The sequence below is a fragment of the Triturus cristatus genome, chromosome 1_1 (assembly GCF_964204655.1).
Source record: "Triturus cristatus chromosome 1_1, aTriCri1.1, whole genome shotgun sequence".
NCBI classification, from domain to species: domain Eukaryota; kingdom Metazoa; phylum Chordata; class Amphibia; order Caudata; family Salamandridae; genus Triturus; species Triturus cristatus.
In genome coordinates this window covers 100,268,551-100,296,375 of record NC_140579.1, presented here as the reverse complement: position 1 = coordinate 100,296,375, position 27,825 = coordinate 100,268,551, and the positions used below count along the sequence as shown (strand labels likewise).

The 27,825-nt window shown below is 44.9% G+C and overlaps 2 protein-coding genes across 4 annotated transcripts in view; both read right to left on the bottom strand.

Annotated features, from left to right (window-relative positions):
* Nucleotides 1–776: 776 nt before the first annotated feature.
* LOC146869626 (uncharacterized) lies at nucleotides 777–1,628 on the bottom strand. The gene has a single exon (XM_085640172.1). It carries the CDS (start codon nucleotides 1,626–1,628, stop codon nucleotides 777–779), a length of 852 nt encoding a protein of 283 aa, XP_085496298.1.
* Nucleotides 1,629–5,261: 3,633 nt separating this feature from the next.
* LOC146869625 (flotillin-1-like) overlaps nucleotides 5,262–27,825 on the bottom strand; it is a 125,078-nt gene continuing 102,514 nt past the window's right edge. For all 3 annotated transcript variants that reach the window (XM_085608888.1, XM_085608878.1, XM_085608895.1), the window contains one exon: nucleotides 5,262–7,488. In XM_085608888.1, the coding sequence (XP_085465014.1) occupies nucleotides 7,456–7,488 (33 nt within the window). In that variant the 3' untranslated portion in view covers nucleotides 5,262–7,455. The remainder of the gene's footprint in view (nucleotides 7,489–27,825) is intronic.

The window sequence follows — 27,825 nt, the reverse complement described above, 5'->3', positions numbered from 1 at the left end:
GCACTGAGGTATTGTTTTGTGTGAGACGGTATCAAGTGGGATTTTTGGTGGTTCACCGTGAAGCCTAGCTGGTGGAGTAATTGAATGGTAGTGTTTGTATGCTGCACACACTGGTGGTAGGACGCGGCTTTTATGAGCCAGTCGTCCAGGTAGGGGAAGACGTGAATGTTTTGTCTTCTGAGGTGTGCTGCCACTACTGCCAGGCATTTGGTAAACACCCTTGGTGCGGTTGTGACCCCGAAGGGGAGAACCTTAAATTGATAATGTTGGCCGTCCACCACAAATCGGAGGTACTTTCTGTGAGCAGGGTGTATTGGAATATGAAAGTATGCGTCTTTCAAGTCCAGTGAAGCGAGAAAGTCGCCCTGACAGAGGAGTGGGAGAACTTGTTGGAGAGTTACCATGTGAAAATGGTCTGAATGGATATATGCATTTAGAGGCCGGAGGTCTAGAATGGGCCGTAGGGTCTCGTCCTTCTTTGGTATTAGAAAGTACAGAGAGTAGACCCCTAAATTTTGCTGATTGAGGGGGACCTGCTCTATAGCTTGTTTTTGCAGGAGGGAGAGTACTTCTTGCTTCAGAAGTGTGGTATGTTCTTGTGACATCGCACGGTGTCTGGGTGGAATATTTGGGGGGGTGGAAGTTAGTTCGAGACAGTACCCTGACCGAATAATTTGGGTCATCCATTTGTCTGATGTTATGGTCTGCCAGGTTTGAAGAAAGTCTTGTAGTCTGCCCCCGACCAGAGTGGGATGGTCTGGGGGAGCGGGGGAAAGTCATTGTGTGGGTGGTGTGGCAGAACGGGCGGTGTTGGTTTTGCCCCTGCCTTTATTATTGTTTCCTCGATATCCACCCCTTTGATAGCCCTTTGCGAAGGTATTTTGAGGAGGGGACTTATAGGACGAGGAGGCGTTATCTGAAGAGTAACCTCTGTTAGAGCCTCGAAAGGAGGAACGGCGAAAGGAGCGTCTAGGGGTGTGTGATTGTAGTGCTCCCATAGACTTCGCCGTATCTGTACCCTTCATTTTTTCTAGGGCCTCGTCCACTTTGGGGCCAAACAAGTGTTGTTGGTCAAAAAGGTGGTTTAATATAGATGCTTGGACCTCTGGTTTAAAGCCTGCGATCCTGAGCCAGGCGTGACGTCGAAGCAGAACACTGGTATTTATAGCCCTGGAAGCTGTGTCTGCTGCATCAAGTTCACATTTAATCGAGGTGTTAGTAATGATCTTTCCCTCTTGTATCAGTTCACTAGCCTTATTTTTATATTTGTCTGGGAGGTGTTGCATTAGAGCCTCCAGTTCATCATAGTGTGCTCTGTCGTACCGCGCCAGCAGCGCTTGCGTGTTGGCGATGCGCCACATATTGGCAGCTTGCGCGGCGGTGCGTTTGCCTGACGCGTCTAAAAGCTTGGATTCTTTATCGGGTGGTGGAGCTTCACCAGATGACTGAGAGTTGGAGCGCTTCCTAGCTGTGGATACCACCAATGAGTCTAGGGGCGCAGGTCCTTTAATATAGGCAGGATCTGTGAGGGCTGCCTTATATTTCTTTTCTATTCTGGGGTTTAAGACCCTAGCTCTGACGGGGTCTTTGAAAACCTCCGTCGCATGTTTGGTCAGCCCTTTAAGCATGGGCAATATAGCGGTGGATTTATCTGCTATGTCAAATGTGTCAAGTAGGAAGTCTTCCTCAACTGGATCACTGTGTAACTCCACCCCATGATAATGTGCCGCCCGTTGTAAGAGGTGGTGGAACCCCAGGGAGTCCTCTGGTGGAGATGGCCTGGATGGATAGAGATCATCCTGAGGCACATCTGGGACATCTGGATTATGATAATCCTCCCATGGGTCAGGTGTTCCCGGAGGAGTGGGGTCCTGCGGGGCATCTGTGGGATCATAGAATGGATCTCCGTGGTCATCAGGGTCTGGAAACGGAGTTGGAGAGCGATGAGGCAAGGGTGGAGAAGGTGGGGGCGGAGATGGAGGGGGTGGAGGAGGTGGAGGAGGAGGAGGTGGAGAAGGAGGAGGAGGAGGAGGAGGAGGAGGAGGAGGAGGAGGAGGAGGAGGTGGAGGTGGTGGGGAGGGTACTCTGAACGGGGATGTGGCAGAGTCCTTCCGTTTTGGTGGTGGAGGAGGAGTTGGCTTGTCCAAAAGTCTTTTCTTGGAAGACAAAATTAAATGTCCAGTCCTTGGATCCTTTACTAAAGTCTTTTGAAGAGGATCCGGTGTGAAAAGCTCCTCCGGCACCAATTCCTCCATCGGCGCCGATGTTTTCGGAACCAAAGGTTTCGTTGGTTTATCCGCGCCATGCTTTCTCGGGGTGTCCGATTTTTTGGTCGGCGCCGAGGCAGGCTTCGACACAGAAGCGTCGGTGCCGAGGGATTTATGTTTGGTCGGCACCGAGAGGCCAGGTCTCGGCCCCGATGGCTTCGGAACGGAGCTTGTTTTCTTCGGTGCCGAAGACTGTTTGTCGGCGCCGCTAGGAGGCTGGCTCGAGCCCGAGCCGCCAGGAGACTTTTGATGCTTTTTCACCGGGCCCGAAGGTGGGGTGATGGAAGCAGTATACTTGGTTTTCCCTAGGCTCGGAGGCGAAGGGGTAACCAGAGTCTCATTTGGTGTGGGAGTGGGAGGGGGTAGAGTACTCACGACCCTCTGCGCCGGTGTGATCTCCTCCACGTCGGAGTCGTTGGCCTCGGAAGCGCTGACGACATCGTCCTCCTGCTTGGTGTGCTGCTGCCCCGAAGTTCCGGTGTCTTCTCCGAAGATGTCCGGTGGAGCCGAGGTCGATGAGTGCGCCATGGTGCGTCGAGCTCGTCGATCCCGAATAGTCTTTTTCGAGCGAAAAGACTTGCAGGCGGGGCAGTCTCGGGCCTCGTGTTCGGGAGAGAGGCAGGTTGCACACCTGATGGAGGTCGGTGTGGGGAAATTTAGACCCACATTTTGGGTACTTCTTGAAGGGAGTCCTTTCCATCGGCCGAGACCGGAGTCGAGATAGGCCCGAAGGCCGCTGCCGATGACTGGAATCGAAGAAGTGCCGAAGAGAGAGATGAAGAAGTCGATTTCATCTAAAGAATCTCGATGGCCGAGGATTTTTCGTCGAAGGTCGAACTGGGAAAGTTCGAAACCGGAGCACGAAGTATTACATCCGAGCCCGATGGCGGAAAAAAACAATCTGAGGATGGAGCCGAAGCCCATGCGCAGTACGGACCGAAGGAGGAGTCACCGAACTCGTGACTTCCAAACACTGTCCAAGAACAAAAACAAACTGCAAACATCCGGGCCCAACACCAAATGGCGATCTATGCATAGTGTATAATCTGCAGCTCATATGCCTTGAACAACAAGTTTTTTAAAAAAAACCCAGAAGAATTACTTAAATTCCAGACCCAGCCACTAGATGGCAGAATAATGCACAGCATGTAAATCCAGAAAAGATTCATGCTGCAAACCCCCCAGCGTTTAAAGCACCAGAGGACTGCCGGGTGGAGTTCTAATTTGTGGACTTGTTGCTACATCCTAGATGGAGTGATGGGCCGAGGACAGAGTTTCAAAGAGGAAATATGCATTTCGACGTTATGGCAAGCAGCAGCCCTACAGTGGTGTTGTCAGGCAGGATAATGGTCGGGATCCATAGCCGCAGGTCAATCAACGTCAGACAAATCGCCTGGGTCTCCCTGTGGGGGCATGTCGTATCGATCCCCCCCTCCATGTTGACCTATGTTGAAAAGTGGTGACCCCTGTGGGGTGTACAAAAGTGGGTCAGGCAGAGAAAGAGGTGGGGACAGTGATGGTGATGTAGGAGAGGGAGTGGCAGCCCAGGATCAGGAAGAGGACTGGCCTCTTTGTCATGCTTCTTCTGTTGCTTTGGTGGTGGAGGGGGCTCCAGAGCTTCCTCTAAGCTGACCTATCTCTTAGAAGGTCGAGTGCCTGGCACCGGAGGTTGCGTGAGGATTCGTCCCATCTGGGGATGCATAACTTATCTGTCTCTGGCAATCCTCAAGTTCATCTTCCAGCTTCTGGAGAACTGGCTCGATGGCTGATTTTCCAGTCGGCACCAGTGCCAACCTGGGTTTCGAAACCGACGGCTTTGGGTCCTCGCTGAGCCGTGACCGAGCGGCGCTGAGGAAGTTGGCTTTAACATTTTCTTTGGCACTGAACCGAAGCTGGGTGTAGTGTATGAAATCGACTGTCGGTGCCGACCATGGCCTGAAGGCAGTGGTTGTCCAGAAGCCTGCCTCTGTGGGTCCAGAGCTACTGAACGCCCCTTCTGGGGTGGAAGCTCGGAGCGGTGTCGAGTAGGGTTAGAAGGAGCTGTACTCCCGACCTGTTGAGCGGGCGGGAAGACTTCGAAGTCTTCAATCTCAAGGTTGGAGGTAGAACTCTCTTTGGGATAGAAAGCCTCCTGTCAGGGGCCAAAGGCTCAGGATGATGTTCCCCCTGAGGTCCTTGGTGCCGAAGAGGTCTGGGGTATCTTTGCTGCAACATCTCGGCGGTCTCAAGGAGTCTTTTTCGACCCAAAAGACCGACATGCGTCATAAGAGGATGAGGGCAAAGATAACAGACCCGGTGGAGGTAGGCTCAGGGGTATTTCATAACACAGAAAGCAGTATCGAAAAGGCGTCTGATCAGTCAAAGGCGAAGCATATTGAGAGTGGACCGAATGGAAGGGAAAGAGACTCGGATGGGCGAAGCTCCTCCGTGGGCTGGAGTCGACTGGAGAACAGTCCCGGATGAAACTGTAGGCATCCACCCGATACGACTAAGGGGAAACGCAATTGAATACAGTACAAATGGAGGGAGAGGAATTGTGAAGAACGGAAAGAACACCGCAATGGTGTCACCCCGGAGCACACGTCTGAACCTGGCAGTGGAAATAAAACAATAGAACAGATGGCTATGCGCATTACAAGCACGGGGTGGAGTCACAGTACCTCGTGATCAGAGAAGAATTCTTCGAAGAAAAACAACTTGCACACATCCTGGGCCAATGTTAGATAGCAGGAGTATGCACACTAGATGGCATGAGTATGCACAGCATGTTTATCTACAGCCACAAATGCCTCAAACATTTATTTACAAAATGCACCTGTGATTCATATTAGTCTTGCATCTCTTATAATAAAACTAACTGAAACTAAAATAAAACCACACATGCTACAAACACACACACACATATATATCTCCAACCACACTACAAGATTTTCTCTCCAATTCACTGGTGATATCCTCAGAAATGAATGACAAGCGATAGAAAGTGCACAGATCTTCAAGAAAATTCAGATTCATATCATACATATTTATTTCACAAGACACATGTGATGACATCAAATGTATGGCGCAGACCAAGAAGGAGGGCTGCCCTGGAGAGGTGGAGAGTGGAGAAAGGAGGAAGGCTGTAAATCTATTTGGTGGAGAGCAATGAAGAACCTGGGATAAATGATGAAGGGACTGCCATCTTGTACAGCCAAGCAAGGACTGGTGCTCCTGAGGGACGTGGCAAAACCGAGGCCAGTGTTGGTGGAGAACAGCCACTGATTCATATTACATTCCGGCCCCTCCAATGCATCTTACACCGCCCCCCAGTCCGACTAGTCAATCTTACAAAACCCAACCCCACCAGCCCTCCGTTGAACTACATTAATTAGATCTTATCCCACCTCCCTCAGGGCAAGCTTGCCTCCCTACTATAAAAGGCCTCACTTCTCCACACACCCAGTCTGTCCTACATACCCTTCGGGTGTGTAGCCCCACTCCTCCCACCACTCCCACTAGGGTTCAGAGTTCATGAATAGTCCCAGCACAGAGTTACAGCCCCTTACCCCGTTGCGATAGTACAGTCCTGCACCACAGTCCCACCTTTCCCACCGTTCTGTACACCTCTTCTCCGAAGTGTCAGCAAAAGGCTCAAACTCAGACGTGAATTCTAGAGGGCAAAGAAAGGGCAGATCCTCGGGCACACAGTCAACATTTCGAGAATTCTGTTTTTTCATCTCTCTATATTAAACTCTGTAAATCTAGGACACTATGCCATATGTTGTACAACAATAATCTCAACACAAAGTATAGTCATATACAATAATATTAAAGGCATTGATACATGTAATGTTCCTTTAAAAAGAAGGCTCCTTCCAGCTTCATAACCAGGAAGGCAGCGGCGCCCTCTGGTGGATGCTCCGTATAAGGCAGGCAGAGATTCCAGCAGTGACAAGCACACCCCGGGCCACAAGGTGTCAGGCAGGAGGAGGATGTGGAGAAGTCCCTCCACCCAGGCCTTGAGCTAGATGGAAAAGGGTGGGTAGAAATGGGGTGGCTTGTGATTTACCCCTGGCTGAAAGGCTTATTAGGGGGGGCATGGATATGAGTAGTCAGCGCCCAAAATCAGCCAATTAAATGAGAAGGCAAAGTAGGAATGCAGGCTGCAGCTTTTACAATCCATGAAGCCCAAAACCTTGGTTGGCGAGAGGGGCCTGGAGGGATGTGTATGATATGGGGGCAAGGACATAACAGTAAGCAAGTCAGAAATATCCCAGCCTTCTTTTGATCTGTCAGCTAAATTGTATGGCACAAAAGGCGGAAGTAGTGAAAAAAAAACATCAGAAATAATAAAAGCACAGATTCACATTGTAATTATTGTTCACAGAGGGGGCTGATAGGCGATGCTTGGGATTGTGGGAAGGGTCGCCATGGGCCAGTTATAACGGTAACTAGACTTGCTGGGAGGGTCATTGTGGTCTTGAAGGGTGACAGCCCCATCCAGCACCATCAGATCCTTTGAGTGCTCCCCCAAGGCGGCATGGGTCCCAGTAATGAAGCATGCCCAGTTTTCTCCGTCTTGGTCCCTGCCACAGGCTTCTGGGTAGGCAAGCCTTAAACTGGCAAGAAGCAACAAGTTTTAGGGCAGACATTGTGTGGGATTCGTCATTCCTTCTTGTTCCTACACCCCGTGCACTCCCGAGTCCATTAGCAGTCACAGCAGATGGAGGCATTTAATACCCTAATGGTTAGCACACCATGTACAGTTTGAAAAAAGGAAATCCTGCCACCCACCCCAGTTCTGGGACAGAGTGAAGGGGAAGTCTTTAGGAACAGACAGATTGGGGTCTTCAGAAAACATAGAGGCCACAAGGGTTTGCAGCAGTTTTCTCCAGGTTTAGCTGAGGTAGGGTAGACCAGAAAGGGTTAAACCACCTTTGCAAGTGGGTGAAGAGGGGGAACTCAGGAGATGCAGTAAAACCGTGCACCTCGCATGAGTGGTAGCGTCCATCTGCGACCAGTCTGATGAGGACAGACTCCAGAGGCCTGAGGGGTGCACAGTAAGGAACTAGTACTTTGGGGTGCACATACATGTGGTGGGAGTGGACATGAGGAAGGAGACAAGGTAAGTGAAGTAAGTGTGAAGGGGGTTGAGGGGTTTTACATGCATAAAGGCACCACGGAGACGCCGCTGACCCCTCCTTCGTTAGGCCATCCTTCCAGGCTTCATCTGAGAGCACTGCAGAGAGAGAGAGATGGGAGAATACAAGAACATTAGATCACAAAATGATAATCTGCAGACAACGTCCCTGGCCCTATGAGGAGGAGCATGGAAAGGAAACAGGGACATCTAAACAAGGCAACACATCCCATGATGTAGAGCAGAAAGCCAACCAAAAGCCCTGCTGAAAGAGGAGTTTGTGCAAGTATTTACAAAAGACAAAACACAGAAGGAATGTTAACACAATGACAAAGAAAACAAAAAGGATGGCTTGGATGGAACGTGCAACTTACACTGTAAGCATCCGTTTGTTGTGTGTAGTGCTGTAGATTCACATGTTCTGCGTACTCCTGCCATCTAATGTTGGGCTCGGACGTTTTCAAGTTGTGTTTTAAAAAAAAATCTTTTGAGTCATGAGGTATATAGTGAATCCTCTCTTAGTTGGCAATGTGCATAGGCACCGAAATCCATATTAGATTGTTGTCGCACAGCGGGTGTGAGTAGTATGGAGTGATGAGTAAACACAGTATGTTGCACATGAGAATTGTAAAATGAAGCTAGTTCATAAAGGAAGAGATCTGTGATCAAAGCGGCACTCTTCTGGGAAGCAGGATGAGCACATGTGAATCTACAGCACAACAGGCTATGAACATATGCTTACAGGGAAAGTGACATTTTCCGTTTTAAGCATGCGATGCTGTAGGTACACATGCTCTGCATTGGCTGTAAAGCAGTATCCCCTCCAAGCGGCCGACAATAGCTTGTTGCCTTGCTAAGATATCCACATCATAATACTAAGCGGAGGTGTGTGGGGTTGATCAAGTGGCAGCTTTACATATGTCAGCTAAGGGAACATTTTCCAAGAAAGCCATGGTTGCTACCTTCTTTCGTGTAGTGTGCACAATGGGTGTAGCAGGGAGGCTCTTTCAACTTTGTAATAACATGTCTGGATGCATGTGACTATCCTTCTGATGATGCCGGCTTTGGATATAGAGTGGCCCTTAAGAGATTTAGCAAAGTCTATAAACAATTAGACTGTTTGCTGAAGAGCCGGTAATACATGACAGCGGGTTTTATATCTAAGCTTTGTAGGGCTTTCTCTGCTGCAGAGTCTGTTTGAAGGAAGAAGCCTGGGAGCTCTATGGTATGGTCGACATGAAAAGGGGAAAACACCTTTCGGAGGAACTTTGGGTGAGCTATGAGTACTACCTATTTTTGTGAACCTGAATGAAGTGTTCTTGGAGCGCGAGGGCCTGTAACTCACTAATACATCTAGGAGACTTACAGCCACCAGAAAGGCTACTTTCCAGGAAAGGGACTGGAGAGGGCAAGAGTGTAAGGACTCAAAGGGAGATACAATGATTTTGGTGAGGACTATGATAAGATTCCATGCTGGGGCGGGGGGAACCCTGGGAAGGATGACCCTTTTACAGCCTTCAATGAACACTTTAACAACAGATATGTGCAACAGGGAGGAATGTTCACTATTTTGCAAGTAAGCAGCTGTAACTACTAAATGTAGCCATAGCAAAGTGTAGGGGTGGCTCCAAAGCAAGCTCTTACTCGAAGGTCAGCTTTCTCTTTGGAGGCAAAGCCTCTGTGGGCTTGAGATACGTGTTGTGGAGATCGTCCCCATCTGGGGAAGCGGCTGAAAAATGGGCTGCTTCGAGTTGTTATAGACCACTGATGCCAATGTTGACACTGATGGAGCCTTTGGAACTGAAGGAGTTCGCTGACAATGGCGTTTTTAGCGTCAAAGACGCTTTTGAAGCTGGGTCTAGACTAGATGCCAGCATCCAAAGGGTCTTCATCCTAAAAGATCTGTGAAGTATTTTCGGGCTCGATGGCCACGAGAGTTCGGTGTAGATGGATGGGAGGGTAGTACGGTCAGAAACCGTTGGTCGGTGCTGCTCAGAGCTCGAGAAAGGTGGAGGTCTAAAGGCTGCCTTTTGGTTGATGGGCTTGATGCCAGACGTCTTTGGGGCACTGCTCTTCCACAACTTGAAGGCCTTTTTGGAGGCCTGGTGCATGTTTCGGTGCTGACCTTGCTCACGGTCCTAGCTGAGGTCTTTGTTCGGGGACAGGAGGCTGTGGAGGCCAGAGGAGCCTCCTGGTCACTTTCCTCTGGGTTGTAGTTGGAAGAGGTCACTTTAGGGCTAAGCGACGGATGATGAGGCAGAATGAACAAACAGCTGTCTTCTTCACTCTTCTCTGAGTCAGGCGAGTGATGTCATCTGAAGATGTTGTTGAAGGTTGGTCGCTGCTTCCTCTGATGTGCACACCTTCTCTCTCCATCTCAAAGGTAACAAAGAGTTTTTTCGAGCGGAAGGTCAGCCAAACTGCTCAAGTGGTGTTGTTGTTTCGGGAGAGAGGCAGAGATTCAACAGCTTGTGCCTGGTCACATGGCAAAGGGGACGGTTATGGATGGCGTCCATTCCATTGCCCTGTGTGTATTCTCTGCGAAGAAGTTGCAGAGGAAGTCTATGATGACGAGAGGCTCAAGGCCTCGACAGAAGTTGATTTTAGTCTATGTCTGGGGAAAAAGTCACTGAGGAACACAGGCGATGAAGGCTATTTTTCCTCTGGGTGTCGGAGTCGAATTATCCAGATGGGCCTGAACGAGAGCATGAGGAGCGCATGTTAAACTAAGAACCCAATAATCTTAAATTGAGGAAAAAAGAATCCGAAGATGGTTACCACGCACAGGAACTTCTGAGGCGCTGTCTGACATCACACAAGGGATGGACCTAGCACCAAATGGTTGTCGACGACACCCCAAAGAGAAAAAAAACCCCACAATGACAATTCCAGACCCGACCACTAGATGGCGTAATAATGCACAGCATGTGAATCCAGAAAAGGATTCATGCTGCAAAACCAATCTAACATGTAGATCAGTGCCCATGTGCATTGCCAACTAAGGGAGGATATATATATATATATATATATATCGTGCTCTCACTCCGTCTTAGTCCCTGCACTCGCGATCGGGTGCTCTCATGCACGGTGACAGAAACCGTGCGGATTACAAATCCCCAGCTCACGGCAAAAATACCAGCACTCTTAAGAACGTACCTTTCAGATTTTTATTTGAAAGGTTAACACACACACTAGACGCGTTTCGGCTTGCCGCCTTTGTCTCTCCATCTCATAGGTAACAAAGAGTTTTTTCGAGTGGAAGATAAGCCAAACTGCTCAAGTGGTGTTGTTGTTTCGGGAGAGAGGCAGAGATTCAACAGCTTGTGCCTGGTCACATGGCAAAGGGGACGGTTATGGATGGCGTCCATTCCATTGCCCTGTGTGTATTCTCTGCGAAGAAGTTGCAGAGGAAGTCTATGATGACGAGAGGCTCAAGGCCTCGACAGAAGTTGATTTTAGTCTATGTCTGGGGAAAAAGTCACTGAGGAACACAGGCGATGAAGGCTATTTTTCCTCTGGGTGTCGGAGTCGAATTATCCAGATGGGCCTGAACGAGAGCATGAGGAGCGCATGTTAAACTAAGAACCCAATAATCTTAAATTGAGTAAAAAAGAATCCGAAGATGGTTACCACGCACAGGAACTTCTGAGGCGCTGTCTGACATCACACAAGGGATGGACCTAGCACCAAATGGTTGTCGACGCCACCCCAAAGAGAAAAAAAAACCCACAATGACAATTCCAGACCCGACCACTAGATGGCGTAATAATGCACAGCATGTGAATCCAGAAAAGGATTCATGCTGCAAAACCAATCTAACATGTAGATCAGTGCCCATGTGCATTGCCAACTAAGGGAGGATATATATATATATATATATATATATATATATATATATATATATATTACCTACTGGCGGTCGCCAGTAGGTAGTTATAGTTAGGACCACGTTTCCATAGGAAAACCTCAACATTCTATTTTGAATAACTTTGGCGCCGGTCGACGAATCCTCGCGAATTTCTCAAAATAGGTGGGGCGCTACGCTCCGCTCCTACCCTGAAAGTCTCGGGGGGATTCGTCAAGCGGGGGCTGAGATAAAAGGGGGGTCCCAAAACGCGTTTTTCCCATGCATTTTTCCATAGGACCTTTAGAACGAGCTACAGCCCGAACGGCTGAACAGAATTACTAGAAATTTGGCAGAGAGGTAGTCCCTAGGTCAAGGAAGTGCCTTTTGTAGGTTTGGTGAAAATCTGTTCAGTAGATTCTGAGAAAATAGCCTTTAAATCAATATATATATCTGAGCCCGCTTACGGTACGCTTACCGTACGCTTACCGTACGCTTACCGTAAGCTTACGGTGGCGTGCGCGAGCGCGATTCTGATTGGCTCTTAGATCTTAGTAAACATTCGAATCGGCCGAAACCAGGAAGCGGCGTCCGCCATTTTGTCTCTCGCACTGAGTGTTGTTTATCAAACATGATGGCCAAAAACATGTTACGGGGCTGTTTTGACAACTCCCTCCCACATAGTCATGTTGAGGGAGTCCCCAAACATCCCCCAAGAGCAAAAACGGTTTTATTTTTTTTTCGGCAATTTCGCGGGGTACGCTTACCGTACGCTTACCGTACGCTTACCGTAAGCTTACCGTACGCTTACGGTAAAAAAATAAAAATAAAAAAAACACTATCCACACTTACCCCACCCCCTGTGCTTTTGGTGGCCGCAGGCCACCAAATGTGCAGGGCTTATTAATAGAGAAAAAAAACGTAATTTTGGCAACATGAAATTATAAAATCGAAATAAAAAAAACACTATCCACATTGACCTCACCCCCTGTGCTTTTGGTGGCCGAAGGCCACCAAATGTACAGGGCTTATTAAAGTTGATAAAAACCGTGCACGGAACGAACTGCGTTAAGTGGGCGCGCACGCCACAAATGGCGTAAAGTAACTTAGCATTTAAAAAACCGTACAAATTCACTGAAAAAACCATAGGTTTCACACACGTTATAGTTAGGAAATAGCATTTAAAAAACCTTGCTAATTCACTGAAAAAACCATAGGTTTCACACATGTTATAGTTAGCTGGACATTTTACTGATAAAAAACCAATGAAATTCCCCCGTTATAGTTACTGTAGGCAACTATAACTCACGCGACCGTAATCCTCTGCTGATGACATATGTGTCTTTATGAAAAAAAAATATTTGTAATATATGTATAGCTAAAATTTAATGGAAGAAGATATGGGCAAATAAGTGTCTAAATACAGTATTAGCATCAGCAGAGGATTGCGGTCGCGTGAGTTATAGTTGCCTACAGTAACTATAACGGGGGAATTTCATTGGTTTTTTATCAGTAAAATGTCCAGCTAACTATAACATGTGTGAAACCTATGGTTTTTTCAGTGAATATATATATATATAATATATATATATATATATTATCTACTGGCGGTCGCCAGTAGATAGTTATAGTTAGGACCCTGTTTCCATAGGAAATCCGCAACATTCTATTTGGAATAACTTTGGCGCCGGTCGATGAATCCTCGCGAAATTTTCAAAATAGGTGGGGCGCTACGCTCCGCTCCTACCCTGAAAGTCTCGGGGGGATTCGTCAAGCGGGGGCTGAGAAAAAAGGGGGGTCCCAAAACGCGTTTTTCCCATGCATTTTTCCATAGGACCTTTAGACACAGCTACAGCCCGAACGGCTGAACAGAGTTACTTGAAATTTGGCAGAGAGGTAGTCCTCAGGTCAAGGAAGTGCCTTTTGTAGGTCTGGTGTAAATCTGTTCAGTAGTTCCTGAGAAAATAGCATTTAAATCAATATATATATGTGGGCGGAGCCTAACCACATATCTCATCCTGAGATCTGATTGGCTGTCAGCACTTCATCCAAGAAGTGTTGGCAGCCATCTTGGGACCAATATACATGATAGCACCTCATTAAAAAGCATTGCAGTTAATAGAAGGTTTTAAGACTTTAGTTACATTATAAATCATTTGTTGATGGTACCATACTCATTTTAGGAATTGTGGTATGTTCTAAGGTGATTTCACCATGTGAAAAAGCCTTCTGCTGGGATATCATGATTGAGAGAAAAATATTTTCTCATGCTTTTACCACAGAGGTTTGGAAGGTGATCTATAAGCTAAACTGAGAGCTTATTTTCTGTAAATTCACATTATCTTTCTCAGTCATGTGAGAATGAAGTCTGACATTCTCAGTAAAACATGTACATCCAACAAGGGCAGAGACTGTCAGTTGATTCCTTTGTGTTCTACTGCAGCTTTCCAGAGTGTTCCAAAGAACTACTAGAGCGCTAACCGTCCTACTTATGATAAATGTATGGCACACCTGAAGCCATCTTGCTTGGATTAAAGTGGTAACTCTTAAAACATTTAATTTAAAAAGGAACAAAATGAGGGGGTTCATTTTTCCATAAAAAGTATGATTAGTGCTGCAGAAAGAAAAATTAGGGCACATTTTGAGTGACTTCTCAAATCCTCTTCTATTTCATTAAAAAATTCTGACATGCAGACTGAAACATGCACTTTCAATACCAGCAGCAGTTTTCCCTGGTGAGCAGTAGCTTTACTACAGTGATCTAATGAGCAAAAAGAGTGCTAACATTCTGATTTTATGGCAAATGTGTGACACATTTGAATGCCTTCTTGATGGAATCAAAGTAAAAAACTGAAAGTATTTCTTACTGAGGAGACTGCAGTAAATGAGGAAATTAGGAAACTTCATAACAAATAAGTCTCCCAAGATGGCCACCAGAGACAAAAGAGCCCAAATGTAGCCCAAATATCACCCAGATGTAGCCCAAGTATAGCCCAATGACAGAATGTCCAAGAATGTTCTTAAAAACAACTAGAGCACTTACTGTCTTCATTATGACAAAAGTATGGCACACCTGAAGCCATCTTGATTGGAATAAACTGGTAACACTTAAAACATTTAATTTAAAAAGGAACACAATGAGGGGGTTCATTTTGCTATAGAAATTATGATTAATGCTGAAGAAAGAAAATGAGGGCACATTTTGAGTGACTTCTCAAATCCTCTTCTATTTCATTAAAAAATTCTGACATGCAGACTGAAACATACACTTTTAATACCAGGAGCAGACTTCCATGGTGAACAGTAGTTTTACTACAGTGATCTAATGAGCAACTAGAGTGCTAACATTCAGAATTTATGGCAAATGTGTGACATATCTGAATACCTTCATGATGGAATCAAAGTAAAAAACTGAAAGCATTTCCGACTGAGGAGACTGCAGTACATGAGGAAATTAGGAAACTTCATAACAAATAAATCTCCCAAGATGGCCACCGGAGAGAAAAGAGCCCAAATGTAGCCCAAAATCACCCAGATATAGCCCAAATATAGCCCAATGACAGAAGTGTGCAAAACACTTATTATTTTGTGTTTTTGCAGTGTTATATAGTGCAGACTTGTCAGGTATTGGAGTGCTTTACATGAGCATTGGTTACATCACACAAGAACAAATTCATTTTGGTTGTAGACATGGGGAGACTAAGTGATTTGACCAGAATCACAGAATGTCGAGCTGAAGCAGAAACTTCAACCTGGTTCCCCAGTTGCAAAGTCTGCAGTTCTGGAAGTAACACCACATCCTCTCCCCTAAGTGCAACATTTAATCAAGTTGTCAACTAGATAAAAAAACATAAAGATAACAAATAATTTAAAAGTGCTTTGTCGCTATTTGAAAACTCAGAAAATATGTCCTTATTTTAGTCTTTTAGAGCACTAACCATAATTTTGAAGCCAATAAGACCCTCTCATATATGTAATTTCTAAAGGAATGCTCTAGGTATTACAGTTTTGATTACATTAAGATGATGTCAGGCGTTCCACACTTTTGTAATAAATATAGAATGTTAGCAATCTAGTTGTTCATTAGGATACTGTTGAGAGGCAGAGGCCAGGGGCACGGACTCTGAAAATTGAAGGCAGGTAGGAGGGTGCAAAGGCAACAATTTAACCACACTGAGCAGGCAGGAAGGGCCGTGGAAGCACAACAGACTATGGAGGGCAGTGGAAAGGGGGGCAGGGGCAACAAACCAACAATACAGGACTTGCAAGAGAGGCTGTTGGAGGGAAGATCTATTACGGGTCAAGGAAGCTAGGGGCGGTCCCCAGAGCCCCGGGAGCCACCACAGAACTGAGCAGGAGAGTGAGTCAGGGACAAAAGGGGCACCTTAATTTGAGCCGGGGTGCCTAGGAACGCTTGCTCCAAAAATGAAGAACACAGACATATGAGACATGGAATTGGAGGCAGAATACAATGGCAGTTTAATGAGAAGATGCAACTTCAAAGAAACCGCAGAATAGAGACATAAAGTACAAAATACAGAATCCAGATAATCATACAGCTGTCATGATATTCTCTGTATCTCAATTAATGGACTGACAGAGAGAGAGAGAAAACACATCTATAAATGCATCATGAGAAACAAGTTACACCAAGGAAAATGTTACCTAGGGACACTCACATTTACTCTTAGAGCAAGCATTCCTGCAATTACAATACAACATCTTTTAAATGCAAAAGTAAAGAGAACAATGGTTAAAAAATAACATGACATTTCATATAGGTAAAATAGAATAAGATACTTCAAGCAAAGCAGAGCAAGACATTTTAAGCAAAGGAAGACAAGAGCTCCCAGTTCTTGGGGAAAACCTGCACAGCCTGTTAACCTACATACAGACGGCGAGGTTGTCCGTCGATATCTGTGGGTGCTCCCTTTTTATATCATTTTGTGGGCTCCTTTGCACGCTACATCTACCTACGTATGCTACCCAAAAGCTTCGTCTGCAGATTTTACCAGACATTTCGTCATTTACCCACTTAATGCTGACAATGGACTGGGTGAAAAGGTCAGTCTCTCAGGCCAATCGCTTATCGTAAGTTCCATAGAGCAAGCAGAAAATAATGGGTATTCTACAGGAATTCAATATATTCATGTATAAAATCTCCTCAGTTCTCCTAACTTGACGCTCTGCGGTTGCCACTTCCTTAAAAGCGGGAAACCTGCCCAGGAAGCAAGTACCAGTCCAGGATGCAGCCTACTGTATGTCGACAGCTTCAGGGGGATGTTGAACTTTGATACCGAGCACGGAGCACTCGGGTAGGGTGGGGGCTACTAGTTTGGAGCAGAAGGCCTCGCAGACCTGCCTTCAGACTGCTATACACTAAAATTGCAGAGCTATGGTCAATTTAACAAAGAGGCCTACATATTGAACAGAAGGGCCTACACAGGGGTTTTATGCTGGCTGAGTGGTAAGGATGTCTCAGGATAATTATATAGCAACACAGGACCCGCTGGTCAATTTAATACGGCCTACAAATGCGGCTGGCAGGGCAAGGACAAGGGTCTCATACTTCAGGTGTGGACAGAACGGGCCAGGGGCCCCCTGTGATACAAAATCTACCCTCCTTCAAGGCTGTGGCAATGTAATAGACCATTGTGGGCAGAAGGAAGAGGCAATGGTAGTACAACCATACATGCCAACAGACCCGATACAGCCAGGAAACGTCCAATGTTTTTAAGCTCAAATGGGCTTTATTTGATCTGTCTCCTGTCTACAATATCCTCTTTTTCAATGTAACTCAAAGGGGAAAATCAATACCCCAGTTTTTTTTCAAAATCTCCCTCTTACCAAGTTCAAAATGTTCGCAAGTATGGTACATTGGATCATGAAAGGAAATTGGATAGGGACATGGACTTGGATAACAGAGGACAGGAGAGACATGGAGAGGTGCACCAAACTGACCCTGCAGGGCAGGCATCAGGGTTTGCAGCAGCACAATACACCACACAGGGCATGCAGGACGGGAGTGCAGCACAACAATCCATAGAAAGCAAGAGGGAGGGGACAGGACCATGCACATGGACAACAGAGAACAGAGGGGCAAGAGGCAATGGTAGCTAGCTGACCATAATGGACAGACAGGAGAGAAGGCTGCAGCATAACAGACCATAAAGGGCAGGAGGGACGGATCAGGGGCATTACAATGGAACAGACAAGCCAGGAGGGAGGGAGTAGGGGTCTGCACATGTAAACAGAGGGCTGGGGGCAAGGGGGCAGGAGCAGCAAGATAGCCATGGAGGTCAGGCAGGATGGGCACTAGAAGCAAGACACAACATGAAGAGCAACAGTGAGACTGTGATGGCATACACACAGACCATGGAGGGAAGGTGGGAGGGGGTCAGGGGCAGCTAACTGACCACACAGGGAAGGTGGGAGGGGCCATGGCAGCACAGAAGACCATGCATGGCAAGTGGGAGGGTTAGTGGCAGCACAATGGCTATGATGGGCAAGAAGGAGGGTGCAGGGGCATGCACAAAGGACGATGGAGGATAGAAGGGAGGGTCAGGACCTGTGCACAGACAAGAAAGTTCAGGGGAAGGGGCCTCACAACAGACCACACAAGCAGGCAGGAGGAGCAGTTGCAGCACAACAGACCAGGGAGGGCAGAAGGGTGTGGCAGTACAATGGACCATGTAGGACAGGAGGAAGAGGATAGAGGCATGGCATGTGGACAGGCAGGGTGGAGGTGGCAGGGACAGGTTACAGTCATCTGACAATGCTAGGCAGGTGGGAGGGGAGTGGCAGCTCAACAGAACACTCAGAGTAGATAGGAGTGGCAGGTCCATGGGACATGGTGGGCAAAAAGGATGGAGCAGGGGCATGCACAAAGACATCGGAGGGCAGGGGGAAGGGGAATAGGGGCAGCAAGCTAAGCACAGAGTTTAAGCAGGAGGTCAATGATGGGGCATAGAATTGGGCAATGGAGGGCAGGAGGAGTGGACTGGTACATCATACTAAATTGAGGGCAGTGGCAGCACATCAGACCATGCATGGCAGGAGGGAGGAGGCTAGTCCATGGATTCACACAACAGAGGATAGGGAGGAGGGGGATGGGGCAGCAAGCTAACTGTTCAGAGAAGGCGGGTATTAGAAACTTTATTGTTTTTAAAACATTTTGTCTGTGCAAACTACTTAAAATATGAACAAGTATGCAGCATAATCTCACTTTTATTCAGGAAGAAGAAGACGTTAGTGACTGTGACTCCGGGCTCACTTGGCAAAAACACCCCCTGACCCTCCACCCCCTATCGCAAAATGTAATGCCCGTGAAAAGGGTAGGTGAACACAGTGTTATATAGAACATAGTCCTGAGAGCACGATTGAAAATGAAAACTAGATATAGTGTATGGTATAAACTATGCACCAAAAAGTGTGATATAAGATGAACCAGGCGTGAAATATAATATGCAATACATTGTGCGCAATGACAGATTCATTGGAGAGCGCGAGATAGCACAGGCACTAGCGCGTGCTATGCGATATGCGCCTTGGAGTGTAATATGCACAGGGCAGTGTTGTGTAACCTAACTAGTCTCTAAAGTTGTAATATAAAATATGTGCTGGGGAGTGTAACGTTGCATATGCACTGTGACAAAGATATGGATCCCAAATTGTAATATGTATGGCATAGCACTGTGCGTTATAACATAGGCATCGAGGAAGGCACGTTAGATGGGGCAATATAACCCGTGCGAAGACAAGTGTGGCATGACATTTTCACGGGGTGGTGTTACAGTGCACATGGGCTAGAGAGTGTCATAGCATATGCACTAGCTAGTGGAATACAATACAGAGGTGTGTGGCACTCGGCAGGCAATGGTGGGTGTAACACAGCATTGGGCTCTGTCAGGAGCGCGCTGTGACTCGCAAGTGATGTTCGTCCCCTTTCCAGAGAGTAAAATAAAAAGTATTACACATCCGGCAGTGGATGTGTGTTTTATTAACTGTGAGGGGGGTTTCTTGCATAGTTTTGGTCGAATTTTTGTCGAATCCCCTTTGAATGGCTTGGTGTGCATGTGTATTAAATGTGCCCGTCAATAGCTACCCATGTTTGTATAAATAAACGACAAGGGTGTCTACCGGGATTAGGCACGGTAGAGCATCAGACATGTCAGAACTTCACTAGTGGTGTAAATACATTCCACGTGGATTAATTGCATGCATAGTCGCCTTTTAATGAATATCACGCAAATCGGCATGGTGATAGGTACGTACGGTTTGTCCAGCATGTCCTAGGTGTGTCTATAAATATATATTTTTTAAAAATAATAAAAAACAGTGGCCGGCCCTGGGGATTGGGGTCAAAAAAATATAATTAGGAGACAGGCCCTGGGGGATGGGGTCATCAGGGCCAATAAATTAGAATAAGAAGGGGAAGCACACAGCCCCCCTTCTTAAAAAAATAAAATAAATAAAAGACTGGCATCGTCCCGGAGGCCATGCCCCCTCCATGCAGCACTCTGCAAACGCGCCCCCAACAGGCATCTCCAGTATGCGCCAGGGAGCTGCGCTGCAGACAGGTGTTCTGAGGCCAAGCCCCTTTTTACACCTCTCTGCAACGCAGCTCTGTGGCGCTTACTGGAGGTACCTAGTGGTCTAGTGTGACCCTAGGGACCCTTAGGATTCAAGGGGACTTAATCTCTCAACTTAGAACAGCCACAGGGCGCGTTTACACAGTGGTGAAGGGAGGGGACGGGGCCTGAGGTGACGTGTGCAAACACGCACCATGGCACGTTTTAAATTGGGGATATAATTTCCCTTCAATACTGAGGGCCCCTGGGGGCTAACTAGCCCACCAAGTGCTTCCAGTAAGCGCCACTGAGCTGCATTGCAGAGAGGTGGTCCAGGCCGTGCCACTTTTTACACCTCTCTGCAACGCAGCTCTGTGGCACTTACTGGAGGTACCTAGTGGGCTAGTTGGACCCTAGGGACCCTCAGGACTCAAATGAACTTAATCTCCCAACTAAAAACGGACACAGGGCGTGTTTACACAATGGTGAAAGGAGGGGACGGGGCCTGAGTTAACGTGTGCAAAAACGCCCTGTGGCCTGTTTTAAGAGGTAGTTTTAATCCCCATGCCCTATTATATACTAGGGGCTTATAGAGGAGGTAAGGCTAATCACAGGGGGACCCCAACGCATAATGTTCCCTAGTGTATGTAGGTGTTTTCACTGTATTCTAAGTGTCTTTTAACATAGCACTGGCTCTAGGACTGGTTAGTCAGACTCAGTTACCACCAGTATCCGTCTGAAAAAGTTGAGGGTACAGGATGATTTTGCAACAAGGCTTCTTTCTGCTCTTCTTTTTGTTCTTTCTGCACGTTATCCTTCTTTCTGCACTTTTCTTCGTCTTTGAGGACTTCTGTTGCTTCTTTCTGCACTTCTTTTGTTTCTTTCTGTGCATTTTTTCTTCTTTCTTCACATGTCCTATCTCTGTAGGCATAGTTAGAAATTAGCATTTAAAAAACCTTTGAAATTAACAGAAAAAACCATAGGTTTCAGGCACGTTATAGTTAGGAATTAGCATTTAAAAAACCTCAGAAATTCACTGAAAAAACCATAGGTTTCAGGGGTGTTATAGTTAGCTGGACTTTTCACTTGTACAAAACCATTGAAATTCCCCCGTTATAGTTAGTTCAGCTAACTATAACTCGCGCGCCCGCAATGCACTGCTGATGACGTCACATATTACATCACTCATGACATGGTCAGTGACATCACTCATGACATCACTGATGACATCTCAAATGACATCACTGATGACATCACTGATGACATCATCCTTGTGATAGAGTGGCAGACCTCCTCTCACCCTAATATAACCTTTGATACACACATTCAAAAATAGAGACTAAAATTTTCAAAACAATGGACATACCAATACCAGTTACAACAACCTCTTCAGTAATTCTAAGATCCACATACACATCCACTCATTCACCAACAGTCCAATACAGTCACTCATACATGTACTCATTCATCATATGTACTCATACACCTATACATCCTGTTACACAATGCCACTCATCCATAGAGTTACTCACACAAATAGTCACTCATGCTAATAAAGAATCAAACATACATTTACTTGCATATACAGTTATACACACACCACCACACTTACTTCTACGGAAACTTACACATACTTAGTCTTTTAAACAATCACTTATAGAAACACATACTTATTCATACAGGAACTCTTTCAATCTCTCACTCTCACATATACTCACATATATACACCAATAGTCACATATACTAGTTTAAAACATATGTAGTTACTCATAAAGACACTATTGAGACAGTCATTCACTCACTAACACACCCATACACACACTCATCCACCCATACAGTCCTGCACACATACTGTGTTCAACACATACAAACAGTGAGTCACTCATTCATGCACCTATGCACTACGTAATACCCCCCACCGAACCATGCAGACCCTCAGACTGATACTCAAAAAACCAACTAATAACCTATATAGACACCCATGTAGCTACTCACCAACCCATGCAGCCACTTATACACAAAGTGAGAGACTGATACAGATATTTACATATTTAAACATTACTCACTAAGCCATGTATTCACTATGATACACTTAATCAGTCAGTTACACAATCAATTTTTCAAAAACAAATCATCCATTTAGACACTTATATACCCATTTATTCTTCCATCGACCTTGAGATATACATATATAAAACATATTTAATTTTCAGAATAACACACATTCACTGGATGATGTCATCAGTGATGTCATCAGTGATGTCATTTGAGATGTCATCAGTGATGTCATGAGTGATGTCACTGACCATGTCATGAGTGATGTAATATGTGACGTCATCAGCAGTGCATTGCGGGCGCGCGAGTTATAGTTAGCTGAACTAACTATAACGGGGGAATTTCAATGGTTTTGTACAAGTGAAAAGTCCAGCTAACTATAACACCCCTGAAACCTATGGTTTTTTCAGTGAATATATATATATATATTCACTGAAAAAACCATAGGTTTCACACACGTTATAGTTAGGAATTAGCATTTAAAAAACCTTGCTAATTCAATGAAAAAACCATAGGTTTCACACATGTTATAGTTAGCTGGAAATTTTACTGATAAAAAACCAATGAAATTCCCCCGTTATAGTTACTGTAGGCAACTATAACTCACGCGACCGCAATCCTCTGCTGATGCTAATACTGTATTTAGACACTTATTTGCCCATGTCTTCTTCCATTAAATTTTAGCTATACATATTTGACAAATTTTTTTTTTTCATAAAGACACATATGTCATCACCAGAGGATTACGGTCGCGTGAGTTATAGTTGCCTACAGTAACTATAACGGGGGAATTTCATTGGTTTTTTATCAGTAAAATTTCCAGCTAACTATAACATGTGTGAAACCTATGGTTTTTTCATTGAATATATATATATATATATATATGGTCGCCAGTAGATAGTTATAGTTAGGATCGTGTTTCCATAGGAAATCTCAAAATTCTATTTTGAATAACTTTGGCGCCGGTTGACGAATCCTCGCGAAATTTTCAAAACTAATGGGGCGCTCCGTTCAGCTCCTACCCTAAAAGTCTCGGGGTGATTCGTCAAGCGGGGGCCGAGAAAAAAGGGGTGTCCCAAAACGCGCTTTCCCCACGCATTTTTCCATAGGACCTTTAGTCGAAGGTACAGCCCGAACAGCTGAACAGAATTACTTGAAATTTGGCAGAGAGGTAGTCCTCAGGTCAGGGAAGAGCCTTTTGCAGGTCTGGTGTAAATCTGTTCAGTATTTCCAGAGAAAATAGCATTTAAAACCATATAAATATCTATGCGCGCGCACCGTGCCCGAGCACAATTCTGATTAGTTGTTAGATGTCAGTAAACATTCGAATCGGTCGAAATCAGGAAGTGTCGGCCGCCATTTTGTCTCTCGCAGTCTGAGGCAGTGAAAAACAAAGGTGGAGAACGTGAAAAGGGGGCAGGGAAGAGAGTTCCTGACCCCCTAGCCTTTGTCAGGGGGTCACAGAAGGACCCCCATGGTCGCAGGGTGCGCGCACCGCACGGTGCGCGCACGGTGAAAAACCTGAAAAAAAAAATATTAATAAATACATAACTTGCCATTTTAAAAAAACGTACAAATTCACTTAAAAAACCATAGGTTTCACACACGTTATAGTTAGGAATTAGCATTTAAAAAACCTTGCAAATTCACTTAAAAAACCATAGGTTTCACACAGGTTATAGTTAGGTGGACATTTCCCTCGTAAAAAACCAATGAACTATAACGGGGGAATTTCATTGTTTTTTTACGAGGGAAATGTCCACCTAACTATAACCTGTAGGTTTCAGGTGCGTTATAGTTAGTTGGACATTTCTCTCGTACAAAACTATTGAAATTCCCCCGTTATAGTTAGTTCAGCTAACTATAACTCGCGCGCCCGCAATGTACTGCTGATGACGCCACATATTACATCACTCAAGACATGGTCAGTGACATCATTCATGACATCACTCATGACATCTCAAATGACATCACTGATGACATCATCCACTGAATGTGTTTTTTTCTGAAAATTAAATATGTTTTATATATGTATATCTCAAGGTCGTTGGAAGAATAAATGAGTATATAAGTGTCTAAATGGATGATTTTTTTTGTAAAATTGATTGTATAACTGACTGATTAAGTGTATCTTAGTGAATACATGGATTAGTAAGTAATCCTTAAATATGTTAATATCTGTATCAGTCTCATGGGTTGGTGAGTAGCTACATGAGTGTCTATCTAGGTTATTAGTTGGTTTTTTGAGTATCAATATGAGTGTCTGAGTGTCTGTATGGTTCGGTGGGTATTACTTAGCGCATAGATGCATGAATGAGTGACTCACTGTTTGTATGTGTTGAAGACAGCATGTGTGCAGCACTGTATGGGTGGATGTGTGTGTGTATGGGTGTGTTAGTGAGTGAATGACTGTCTCAATAATGTCTTTATGAGTAACTACGTATGTTTTAAACTAGTATCTGTGACTATTGGTGTATATAAGTGAGTATATGTGAGAGATTGGAAGAGTTCCTGTATAAATTAGTCTGTGTTTCTATAAGTGATTGCTTAAGAGAGTTAGTATGTGTAAGTTTCTGTAGCAGTAAGTGTGGTGGTGTGTGTATAACTGTATATATGCACTTTAATGGATGTTTGATGCTTTGTTTGCATGTGTGACTATGTGTCTAAGTAACTCTATGGATGGGTGCACTGTGTAACAGGATGTATAGGGGTATAAGTACATATGATGAGTGAGTACATGTATAAGTGACTGTATAGGACTGTTGGTGAACGAGTGGATATGTGTGTAGATCTTGGAATTACTGAATTGGTGTGTTGTAAGTGGTATTGCTATGTCCATTCATTTGAAAATGTTAGTTTCTATTTTTGAGTGTGTGTATCAAAGGTGCCATTATGGTGAGAGGAGGTCTGCCACTCTATCACAAGGATGATGTCATTTGAGATGTCATCAGTGATGTCATGAGTGATGTCACTGACCATGTCATGAGGGATGTAATATGTGACGTCATCATGCATTGCGGTCACGCGAGTCATAGTTAGCTGAACTAACTAGAACGGGGGAATTTCAATGGTTTTGTACGAGAGAAATGTCCAACTAACTATAATGCACCGGAAACCTATGGGTTATTCAGTGAATTTCTAAGGTTTTTTAAATGCTAATTCCTAACAATAACGTGCCTGAAACCTATGGTTTTTTTCAGTGAATTTCAAAGGTTTTGTAAATGACAATTTTTAAATGTATTAATTGTTACATTGATTTTTTTGATACTGATTTCCTCCATTTTTGTAAATCTATTTTTCGATATTTTATTTTTTAAATTACATTATAATTACATTATACATTACATTACAAAATATACTTTCTCAGAATGAATTACTTTAGTTTAAATACTTTGCAAATAGGTAATAGACTTAAGTACAGTAGTTACAGTTGTTGCAATGGGCAACACCATTTCAAACACAATACACCATTGAGCTCAATGTGAATTTCTAGTGATTTGGCCCCCCCGGGGGCTAATAAGTAATATAGCGCGGGAGTCCGCGCTTCGTTTTTTTTTTTTCCATCGGCAAGATCCGCGCACCCTGCACACATTTTGCCGATTTTTTTTTTGGGACCCTGAGCAGGCCTAGGGGGTCAGGGTGTTTCTACCCTGCCCCCTTTTTGCGCTTTGCACGTTTGTTTTTTAGGTTTCTTGTGCCTCGGTTCTACCGAGGCACAAGATGGCTGCCAACACTTCCTGATTTGGAGTGTTGACAGCCAATTAGAGAGCATCTCGTGCACGGCAGGGTGCACGCTGGGTGCTCTTACAGTACGCGGATCCTCCGAGGCCATAGATATATATGTACTTTTAAATGTCATTTTCTCAGGAACTACTGAACGGATTTACACCATTTAAGCAAAAGGCACGAGTCTTAACTGAGGACTACCTCTTTGCCAAATTTGGCATAATTCCGTTCAGAAGTTCGGGCTGTAGCTGCGGCTAAAGGTCCTATGGGAAACTACATGGGGAAAACACGTTTCGGGACCCCCCTTTTTTCTCGTCCCAAAAGTTTCGAAAATTTTGTGAAGATTCGTCAATCGGCGCCAAAGTTATTGGGAATAGAATGTTGCGGATTTCCTATGGAAAATAGGTCCTAACTATAACTACCTACTGGCAACCGCCAGTAGGTAAAATATTTATTTATTTATATATATATATATATTATCTACTAGCGGTCGCCAGTAGATAGTTATAGTTAGGAAATTTGGCAAAGAGGTAGTCCTCAGGTCAGGGATGTGCCTTTTGCAGGTCTGGTGTAAATCTGTTCAGTATTTCCTGAGAAAATAGCATTTAAAAGCATATACATATCTATAGGCGCGCACCGTGCGCGCACTCTAACGTGTGCGAGCGTAATTCTGATTGGTTGTTACATGTCAGTCAACGTTCGAATCGGTCGAAATCAGGAAGTGTCGGCCGCCATTTTGTTTGTTTTCAGTGCGAGAGTGGAAAAGGAAGGTGGCGAACGTGAAAAGGGGGCAGGGTTGACAGTTCCTGACCCCCTAGCCTTGGTCAGGGGGTCACAGGAGGACCCCAAAGGCCCAAAAAAAGTTTTTATTTTTCTTTAAAAATCGCAGAGTGCGCGCACCGTGCACACACGGCAAGAAATGCGTAACGTGGGCGCACGGTTCGCCCACCGAGCGCGCTCGGTTCGCGAAGCGCACGGTGCGCGCACGTTGCACGCACTGTGAAAAACCTTAAAAAAAATAAATTAATTAATAAATACATAACTTAGCATTTAAAAAACCGTAAAAATTCACTGAAAAAACCATAGGTTTCACACACGTTATAGTTAGGAATTAGCATTTAAAAAACCTTGCAAATTCACTTAAAAAACAATACGTTGGACACATTTTATAGTTAGCTGGACATTTCAGTCGTACAAAACCAATGAAATTCCCCCGTTATAGTTAGTAAAGGGAACTATAACTCACGCGACCGCAATCCAGTGCTGATGACGTCAGATATTACATCACTGATGACATATGTGTCTTTCTGTAAAATAAATATTTATTAAATATGTATAGCTAAAGGTTAAAGGAAGGAAAAATGGGTAAATAAGTGTCTAAATACAGTGATGTAATATCTGACGTCATCAGAACTGGATTGCGGTCGCGTGAGTTATAGTTCCCTTTACTAAGTATAACGGGGGAATTTCATTGGTTTTGTACGAGTGAAATGTCCAGCTAACTATAACATGTGTGAAACCTATGGTTTTTTAAGTGAATATATATATATATATATAATGTAAAATAAACAGAATCCCACAAATCTCTTTATGAGGCTAGAGGTAAAGTTACAATTCAAACAAGCATTTATAGATACAATAAATAGCACTGGAATCACAGGGCCCCAGGGGGGGGACTAAACCATATATTAAAAAAGTGGTATAAGAACCACGACAATTCTACAGACAATGCCTAGGGCATTGCATTTAGGATCGCTGGCCCCTTAAGAATCCACCCCAGGTTATGAGGAAGGGGACCCACGGGAGGCGCGTGCAGTGGAAATAGCTGCTATCGGGATCTCTATTAAAGCCTATGGAGAATGTCGCGGTTTGATTTAAACAGATTAAAGACACTTCTAGCAGGAGTTCAAAGTTAAAAACGTAGAGTTAAGCTTTTGAGGAGCCCCCTACCACGGGAGTACCGAGGTACCACTGTTACCTGCCCCAGGGAAGCCGGGTGCATAGGTCGTTTTCGATGTCGGGTCGCGGGCTGATTTTCAATGGGAAAATGTACAAAACTGCTGCTAGCCAAAAGCGTCGATGATGCCGTGAAGATTGAAGTTGTAGATCTTGTAGTGAAGAACCTGAAAGCAGAGGGGACAGAGTCTGGGTCACGGCACAGTGACAAGGGAGCTCAAGGAAAAGAGCCCTTCAATGTCGGGTGCTTCAAGTGGATAAGGTGTAGCTTGAATCTGCAGCCAC